The sequence below is a fragment of the Leptonychotes weddellii genome, chromosome 16, assembly GCF_054177405.1.
Source record: "Leptonychotes weddellii isolate Sample4059 chromosome 16, ASM5417740v2, whole genome shotgun sequence".
Lineage (NCBI taxonomy): Eukaryota > Metazoa > Chordata > Mammalia > Carnivora > Phocidae > Leptonychotes > Leptonychotes weddellii.
Genome location: NC_138384.1, coordinates 17,166,124 through 17,175,209, shown reverse-complemented (window position 1 = coordinate 17,175,209; position 9,086 = coordinate 17,166,124). Strand labels below are relative to the sequence as shown.

Genomic DNA, 9,086 nt, shown 5'->3' with positions numbered 1-9,086 from the left:
ATCCCTTTCACAGCCTCCACAGCCTCCACATTCAGCATGTCCTCGTCTTCGTCCTCCCCCAGGTCTGAGAAGTCCAGGTCTCCGATGCAGAGCTTGGGTACACGGACAGGAAACTCCTGAATGGGCTCAGCCTTGGGGCTTGGTGGGGCCAGTGGCGCCTTGGGCTCTGGCTCAAGGCGCCGTTGGGCCCGGAGCAGACCTCGGGGGGCAGGGCTCTCAGGGGTTCTGGGTGCAGGGCCTGGTTCTGGGGAGCCACATAGTTCCTGGGTATCTAGAAAAGAGAAGCAGCTGTCAGCATCATGCCCTCTGTGGAGCAAAAGGGCAACATGAGTGGATTCTGCCCACCCACCTACTCACCTGGGTGTCCATCGGCCTCATCAGGCATGGCGCCAGCCAATGTCTCTGCCCGGCCCTGGGCCAGTGCAGCCTGCTTCTCTGTTTCTGCTGCTGCCACATTCTCCAGGAACCGGGCTCTGGAGGGAAGCGCTCATCAGTGAGGGTGTCTGACACACCCCAGCCCAGGGTGGTGTACATGCCTTGCTGTGCCCTGGGCACTGCCCCAAACTGCAGGCACACACAGACACACAGGGAGCAGTCCATGCGCTGAGCAGACCCAGGACTTACCCCCTAAGGCCAGCCCCTGTTCAATCCTCCATATCTGGGGAGGGTCAATGCCAACCCAGCATCCCCAGTTCAACATATGGAGAGAAGTTCTGCTTAACATCTAACTTGCAACCTTGCTGCTGTTCATGTTCACTGTCTTGATTCTAGACAAGGACCCTCAAAGCAGGGGAAGGGGACAGCTGTCCCAGTGGGTACACCAGGCTGTCCCATGTCTGGCAGCTTCTGAGAGCTATGACCCATGCCTAGAAAAGGGCCCGGTAAACAACAGGCTTTAGCTTAAGAGTCTCATGCTTTACTGACTGAGCTACCACAACAGGCACTCAGTTTATGTTAAAATAATGAATGTGATCCAGTGTCTTTTTTTCAGCCCCTCCAGTCTCTGTTGGCCCTCAGTCCCTGCCCTTCCCTCAGTCCTAGGTTGCTCCTCTATCCCCACACCATACAGCGCCCTGGATACCACCCCCCCACCCTATTCCTGGGAGACTGGGCCCCAGGTTGGGAGTCTGTGTCCTCATTTTTGGTTGAAGCTGTTAAGGTGTCACTGTTGAAGCACAGGGACCACTATGACCCCAATGAGCTGCTTCCCTTCCCCTTGGATAACAGAGGAGGCATATGTCTGGGAGAGGAAGGGCCTGAGAGTCCCCCAGCTCTGGCTGCATGAGGCACATGGAACCCCCGCTGGGGGAAGCATTGCTGAAGCCCTGAGCACATGGCGAGCCTGGCAGGCTGGCCTCTGTACTTACTCCAGCCTGGCCTGCTCAGTAGGGGACTGAGGGACAGGTGGGCTCTCTGGGGCCCTGGGTGGGGGGGGATGAGAGGAAGAGATGGTAATTGTGGTGCCTGCTCCACTCCAAAGCCCAGCAGCTTGTACCCACACAGAGCTGGGCAGTAGTACCAGGGGTCCTTCCCAGCCCCAGTGGGAAGGGGAGGTGTGGAGGAGGCAGGACGTGAGGAAACTGGAAATGGAGGGGAGAGACGGACATGAAGCAGGACAGGGTGCAGTAGGAGACAAAGACGGAGCAGAACAAGAGAGTCAAGAGATAGGGGCAGAGAAACAAAGAAGGGGGGCAAGGGGATAGATGACAAAGGGGCAAGGACAGGCAGAATGCCAGAAAGAGATGAAGACAAGCAGCAGGAGGAAGAGGTCCAGTCAGAGCAGAACCCCACCCCCCAGCAGTCACTTACCAAACAGGAGCAGTTTGGTGAAGTCTGGAAAGAAAGAGAAAGCACGCGTTTGGGCAGAGGAGTTTGGGCAGAGGAGTTTGGGCAGAGGAGGCGGAGGGCCTGTGGAGGGGCTCAGAGTGGAGGGACAGCTGGAGAGAGGACTCTAGGGGCAGCCTCTATCTCCCTACTTACTTGTAGATGCTCCTCTCGCTGGAGCTGTCGGCTGAGGGCCCCACGGAGATGGCAGGAAAGAGGTTCACCGAGGTACACAGGCCAGAAGCTGGGCTCATGGGGCTGGGAGCCAGGCCGGTCGACAGGGCCGGGCCAGCGGAGTAGGTGGAGATTACCGTTGAGGCGGGGTCCGCGGGGCTTGAGGCGGGGCCTGTCGGCGAGGCGGGGCCTGTGCGGCTAGAGGCAGGGCCTGCAGGGCTGGAGGCGGGGCCTGTGCGGCTAGAGGCAGGGCCTGCAGGGCTGGAGGCGGGGCCTGTGCGGCTAGAGGCAGGGCCTGCAGGGCTGGAGGCGGGGCCTGTTAACGGACAAGGCCACTGCAGGCGGATCCACCCCTCCTCTTGTGCAAAGGCAAGTTCTTACCCAGGCTCGGAGGAGCGAAGAGGGCAGCCCCCGCCTTCTAGAGACCGGCGGCTCCTCTTGCCCTCCTCCGAAGAGGGCTTTCTGCGTTCCCGCCGCCCACCTGCAGCGGCTTCCTCAATGTCTCCATCCTCCAACCGCAGGGCATTCTAGTGGAGGTGTACCCAGATCTAAGCCGCTGAGACTCGCACAGGTAGGGTGGGGTGCTGGGGAACTGCGCCTCTTCCCTTCCTTCCAGTCCCGCCCAGATGGCCCAGCCTACCTCATAGAGCACAAGCTGTGTGCGCAGATCGAAATCAGTGCCCGAGGTGCCCAAGTGGCGCTGGACCAGAGCCTCCATGCCCTGCTGCTCCAGCGCATCTGTCACATCATAGAAGGAGTCCTGGTCCGGAAGTGCTGCCAGTGTCTAGAGGGTGGGGATGGGAGGGCGAGGCTAAGGCTGACTGGAGTTAGGAGCCTTAGGGGCCCAGAACTGGCAGCTGGTTCTCCCCCCTTCTCAGGGCACCCCCACCTTGTTGATGAGGGTGACTGTGTACACCAACAACTCAGAGTCAGCGCCATTCTTCTCCTCTAGGATGGACACCAGATTGGCCCAAGGAAGAGAGCCTGACACACAGAAAGGGGAGCGATCATGCAGGGACAGGTAGGAGAGAGGGCTCTGAATGGTGGGGGAGGAAGGGACAGTCTCTCACCTGTGGAGCTGGCCACCAAGTTGACTGCGCGGATAAACAGCGGTGCGTTGTGCTCGGAGTATTCCACAAACACCAGCAGCAGCTTCAGGGCCGTTTTCACCACCAGGCGGGACTGGGGGAGGGGTCACCACATGTGAGTGGGGCTTGGGCCAGACTTGTGCTAGCTCCTGCTGGGGAGGGGTAAGGGCTCCTGGGGCTGGACCAGAGAGGAGAGTCTAGGCAGACAGGCCCTGGCCCCAGGCCCAGGTGTTGGAGGGCCTCCTAGGCTTAGAGGGGCCTGTCTCACTCATTCCAGCCCACTGTGAAGAAGAGCCGACGGAGGTCAGCGCGAGGCAGTGGGGAAGGGTGCGTGGCTGTGCGGAGGGCCACTTACCACACTTGCGCACAGTGTGTACAGCCACTGCAGAGTCTCACTGTGGGCCACCACCCCCAGCATCCCATCCACAAACAGCATCAGCTGGCCTAGTGCTGGGGACACAGGGACAAGAAGAGGTCAGAAAGGGGTCGCTGAAGGCAGGGGTCATGGGGGAGGGATGGGGCTAACCTCGGAGGATGTAACTCTGGTAGTTGTGGTCAGCAGCAGCACCCACACGGATCAGGCAACTCAGCCCCTCTGAGTGCACAAATTCGGGCACCAGGTCCTTGTCCTCCTGGGGACACCACGGGGGACTGTAAGCAGGGCTCAGGCTGGACGCCCACCCCCAGCCCACTTCTGGGCCTCACCTGGAAGATCTGCTTTAGTGAGAAGAGAGAGCGGCGCAGCTCAGGGCCACTGGAGCCATACAACTTTTCTGCAAGGGGTAGGTGGGCACGGAGAGCTCAAGGGGGCACAGACACCCTCCTCTACTGGGACACAATCCCCCACCAAAGAATATTCTAGCACTCTTGAACCCCCAACCTCCTCCTCCACTCCCTGACTCTGGTCAACCCCCATCGCGGTTTAGCTGCAGCATCAGCCCTGGCCCTGGGAAGAGAGGTCAGGATAGGAATGGGGAGGGCCACGCATCCTGTCTCCCATGTGCCTTGTTCACTGTCCAGCACAGGCCTGAAAGAAACTGAGCCAGCACGGGTGGGGAGGGGGATTCCTGGACTCCAATGCCCTCATTCACTTACCCAAGATGGCATTGACCCTCACAGAGAGTTGAGTACGCAGGATGAGTGTAGGCTTCCGCCCTTTGCTGGAATCAAGCAGCCTAGTCAGCAGTTTCCAGGTCATTCCTCAGAGTCCCTGCCCCCACACCAGGGCAGCTAAAGACCACCCCACATGCCAACACTGGCCCAACTCCTTCCTCCCCAACAAGAGGGTTTGTGCAAACATAGGTATCTCAGGGTATGTGCAAGAGCCCCCCATCCACCCCACACACACATCCCGGGCATCAGGTAACACTGGCCAGGCCTTGGGATTCCCCTGGCACAGTCCCCTGGGGTGGCAGGAGGTAACCCACAGCCTAGGCTAGAGATCAGGTGTCTTGCCTGCTGACACCTGAGCCAGCCCCTGGTAGAAGCAAGGGTGGGGGCCAGCCTTGCCTTCCTGGTCCCATCAGCTCTGACCTGATCTCTTCATAGAAGCCCTCCAGCATCTCCCGCTGCTCTTCCAGAGACAGCTCAGGGTCCAGGTAGTATCCGGAGGGAGACACTTGCAGGGCACAGTCCTCCAGCTGGGGGAAAGAGGTGGCAGGGGTATGTACGGAGACCCCATGCCCTCCCACCTCCCACTCAGAGAGCTGGCAGAGTGGCATACCACGGGGTGTGCGCGGCAGCGACGCATTCCGTCGGCAGCCATCTCTCCCAGGCCTACTATGTGCAGCGCCCACGCACCCCAGGGGCCAGGCTTTCTTGCCCTTTGTACGTGCTATGTCTACCAGCTAACACCTACCCATTCTGTAGGTTTCAGATCAGGTAATGGTTTTTTGGAATGCTCTCCTGGACTCCTCTAGCCAATGCTACGCGACCCATTCCACCCCATGTGTGTAGCTCCCATTTGTGAGGCCCTCCACACAGCGTGATAATGTCCCATACACTACTCTTCTTCCCCACTAACCATGAGTTCTCTGGGTTCAGGCACCGTGTCTGTCTTGCCTCATGCTGTATCTGCAGAGCCTAGCACAGCTTTTGGCTCACAGTAAGTGCTCACTAAACACTGTTGAGCTAATGAACATGAATAAGGAAGGGGAATAAAGACGGGCAGGAGCTCCTGCTTTCGAGGAAGTTCACAGCCCTGGGGGTGATAAGCTGCATCCACAAAGCAGTCAAGCCCAGGGAGAACGTGTTAACGAATGCTGGTGCAAACCCAGCTGGGAGGGGTGTGTGTGTGTGTGTGTGTGTGTGTGTGTGAACCCAGCTGGGAGGGGTGTGTGTGTGTGTGTGTGTGTGTGTGTGTTGTCTCCCTGAATTGAGACCGTGAGGAGCTTTGGGTAATCCATAGGCTGTCAGTCCCTCTAGGCCTAAGGGTCTTTGCCCTGCCCCTATTGAGCTGGGCCTCAGAGGCCTCCAGGTTGAAAACCAGGTTTTAGGGTCTGACTCCATCAGTCTGCACTGGGTCCCTGAAACCTGCATTGTACAAGGCACACGTTCTATCCACTTGTCTGCTTCCCATGTATCCCCACCACGCCTCCAGCCTGGCTCCCGTCCACCATCACCAGGCGTCACACTGGCCTCTTAAGAAGTACCTGTAGAGAGGCCCTAGTGGAGTGACTCCAGAGTCTGAGGGCGGCACTGTGCCTCTTCAAGACACCTCCCCCGTAGCACAGAGCCAGTATGCAGGGCTCAACAAAGTCCCCTTGAATTGAGTGGGCCTGCTCCTTGACGTACCATGGCCCAGGGAGAGCCCACCTCTGGAGAAGCAGGGTGTTTTCTGGCTTCCCTCTTACTGGGGAAGTCAATCCCATCATTCGTCCTGCTGTTCTGCCAGCCCTGCCCTGCCCTGGGCCCAGTCCAAGGGCTTCCAGCTGCATTTGGTCCCCTGGGGGGGAAGGGAGTCCCGCTCCTGCCCCTACCCCTGTTTCTGCTTTGCGCCCCTGCTCATGCCTGAGAGCCTGACCCACCTCCTTCCTGGCAGTTCAGCCTTGAGGCCCTTGGGTGACACCCCCTCTCCTCCTGCCCCCCTCCCCCACCCTGTCTCGCCTGGGACATGGGACACAGGACAAACACTCCAGCCTGTTCTCTGTCCCACTTCCTGCCTGGCTGCCTGCCCTCCCTTGGGCGCCTTGGGCGGGCCTGGCCTCTCTCCCCTCCCTGGGAGCAGAGTCATCTTCTCCAGGGCCTAACAGGAACAGGCCTGAGATGCGGAGGCAAGGCCTCAGAGCTGGGGTACTCCGTCTTGGGCCGGCTCAGCTGAGGGCAGCCCCACATTCCTCCTGATCCCTCTTCCCACATGATGACTCAGCAGCCTGCCTACCCCACCCGCATCTCCTTCCACCTTGGACTAGAGGATTCTGGGACCCTAGAGAAACATCTCCACACACCCTGCCCTAGCCCCAGAGCAACACATTCCTTCAGGGATCCCCCAGATCACACATACATAGACTAGCTCACTCATTCAAACATTCATGCATCAGGCTGGTTTTAGGTGCTGAAGACATAGTGGGGAAGAAGATACTGCTTCTGCTTTTCCTGCCTTCCAGCCCGGCTGGGGAGGCAGGCAGGCTCGCCTCAGAAAAAGGCCACAAATACATGTAGAAGTACAAGGGTCATGAGTGCTAAGCAAGGAGAGGGGTGGAGTGCTGTAAAGCTGAACACTGGAGGGGTGATCAGATTAAACCTGGTATGTACTTCCACACCCAGGTTCGTGGTCTGCGGTATACATATATGCTCTGCTGGAGCACAGGTCCAAGAAGCACATCCCCAGAAAGCTCGGCTCCAGCAGGCTCTCTTCCCCTCCTGCAAGCACGCTTGTGTGCTCTAATCCCAAGTGAGCAGAGAACGGCCCTCTCCTTCCAGAAGGCCTGCATGTATTTGGGGTAAGGTCCTGCAGGCCAAGTGCTCCATCATCCAGCCTCCTCAGATGAGCAGGTTTAACCTCTTTCCCTCCATGGTGGCAGCAGTGGCCTCCCTAGAGGAGTCCTGAGGTAACAGTCAGCCCAAAGCCTCCAGGATGGTACCCCCCAACCCAGCTGCCTGTCCTGGGTGGAGATGGGGGAGGGTGGGCTAAGGTAGCAAAGAACAGAGACTTCCTACCAGCTGGGTGGTGTTTGTCCCTCACACCTCTGGCCCCTTGCTCGGGTCACCCTTCTGAGAGCCAAACCTCTGGGGCTTGTTTCTCACACCCTGGGGCTGGGCCAGGCCAGAATAAGCCTGCTGACAGTGCTGAGGGTCAGCACAGGGCCCGTGTAGGCCCACATCCTTGACTCCCTCCTGGTTCTTGTCTTGCACGCTTCTCTGTGTCTGTTTTGGAGTACAGTCCTCTCCATTCTTCCCAGGCTCAGCCCCTCCCTTCAGCATCCAGCCCACTTTTCTCTTGGTTCTCTGGGCTCAGGCTCTTCTGACAGCCTAAACCAACTCATTACATATGGCTTTAAATGCAGGGCCAAACTTAGGGGACCATGGTGTCTACGCCCCAATATTTTTCATAACTGCAAATCAGGAGAGAATGAACACACCAGGGGCAGGGAAAGAAGGAGAAGAGGGCAGAATTATATGCTGAAGGACTCCCGTTTTAGGAAATAATTTTGCTAACTGCTTTTTTTTTCTTTTGCTGTCCTCTAAACCCTATACCCTTGAGACACCTGGCTGGCTCATTTGGAGAGCATGCAACTCTTGATCTTGGGGTCATGAGTTCAAGCTCCACGTTGGGTGTAGAGGGTACTTAAACAAACAAACAAACAAATATATAAACTTTAAACATGACACCCTCCTTCTACTGTTATCTTGGGTTTCCAACTAGACCATGACTTCCTGGATGAGACACCATGGATGGACCTTGAGGAGCGAAACCCATAATAGTTATGCCTCCCCTGTGTCACATACCAGGTTGCCTAGTTGTCTGATTCTCCTGCTGTTCCCTTTTTTTTTTTAAGTTTTATTTACGTAAGCAATCTCTGCGCCCAAATTGGGGCTCAAACCCACAACCCTGAGATCAAGAGTCAAATGCTCTACCAACTGAGCCAGCCAGGTGCCCCTCTCCTGACAATCCTTTTACAGGTGAGGAAACCAAGGCTCAGAAACTCAGTGAATATGCCCCAGGCTGCACAACCAGGAATGGAACCAGGGCTAACTGACCTACATCTTGGGTGGATGGACTTTGGAAGTGCTCCAGGGAACCCTGGAGGGGAGGTGTGGGGGGGGGAGGGCTGGAGCATGAAGTGTTGCCAAGGCCTGAAGACCACCCCTCAGCTTTCTGGACTCAGCAAATACCCTGAACTGGTCCTCCAAGTTGTAGCAAGGGAACACAAATGAACACATACGCATCATACACGCCAAGGTAACAATGCCTACATCTGTAAGGATCTAGGTCCTGGGGTCCCTCACCAGGCTGCATCCCAGCCTGACCCCAGAATGACCAGTAAATTGGACATGGATGGTGGCCCCAGAGAAAGCTGGGAGAAGGCCATAACTCATGTCCACATCCCAAACTTCTAGTCTCCCCAAAAGACCTCCATATCAGGGAAATAAAGGGCTCAGTTCATCACCAGAGCACCCCATCTTACCCTTAAACCTCCTCTGGGATCCCTCCAGTTGGTCCCTGTACCAGCAGATCAGGTTCACACTTTAGCCCCCTTGCCACAACTGCTCCTGAGAGGTAAACTGAGGCTGGAGTAGGGAGGGTGCAAGGTCAAGAAACATCCCAGGACAGTGCCATCCCTGTCCTCCTCTAATCTTTAGCCACAGCTGGGGAAACAGTTACTGGTGACAGACGGATTTCTAGGGCTATCCCTGCTGCTAGAAGTAGGGGGCTCCTCGGGCCTTTGCATCAGGGTCAGAGCAGGACTCAGGTCTCTGTGCCCAGAGCCCAGGGAGAAGTCAATGCTATCTCACACGTGGCAGGCCCTTTACGTGTCAGACAGGAGCTCCTGAGGCACT

The 9,086-nt window shown here is 57.4% G+C and overlaps 1 protein-coding gene across 1 annotated transcript in view; it reads right to left on the bottom strand.

Moving 5' to 3' along the window:
• FHOD1 (formin homology 2 domain containing 1) overlaps nt 1–9,086 on the bottom strand; it is a 15,107-nt gene that overhangs the window by 3,284 nt on the left and 2,737 nt on the right. Inside the window, exons 2-15 of the mRNA XM_081807875.1 lie at nt 4,620–4,726; nt 4,182–4,246; nt 3,792–3,859; nt 3,613–3,718; nt 3,442–3,536; nt 3,069–3,180; nt 2,888–2,982; nt 2,639–2,782; nt 2,380–2,525; nt 1,981–2,301; nt 1,810–1,833; nt 1,368–1,421; nt 358–473; nt 2–271 (exon numbers count right to left, since the gene is read on the bottom strand). Coding sequence (XP_081664001.1) covers nt 2–271; nt 358–473; nt 1,368–1,421; nt 1,810–1,833; nt 1,981–2,301; nt 2,380–2,525; nt 2,639–2,782; nt 2,888–2,982; nt 3,069–3,180; nt 3,442–3,536; nt 3,613–3,718; nt 3,792–3,859; nt 4,182–4,246; nt 4,620–4,726 — 1,723 coding nt within the window. The remainder of the gene's footprint in view (nt 1; nt 272–357; nt 474–1,367; nt 1,422–1,809; nt 1,834–1,980; nt 2,302–2,379; nt 2,526–2,638; nt 2,783–2,887; nt 2,983–3,068; nt 3,181–3,441; nt 3,537–3,612; nt 3,719–3,791; nt 3,860–4,181; nt 4,247–4,619; nt 4,727–9,086) is intronic.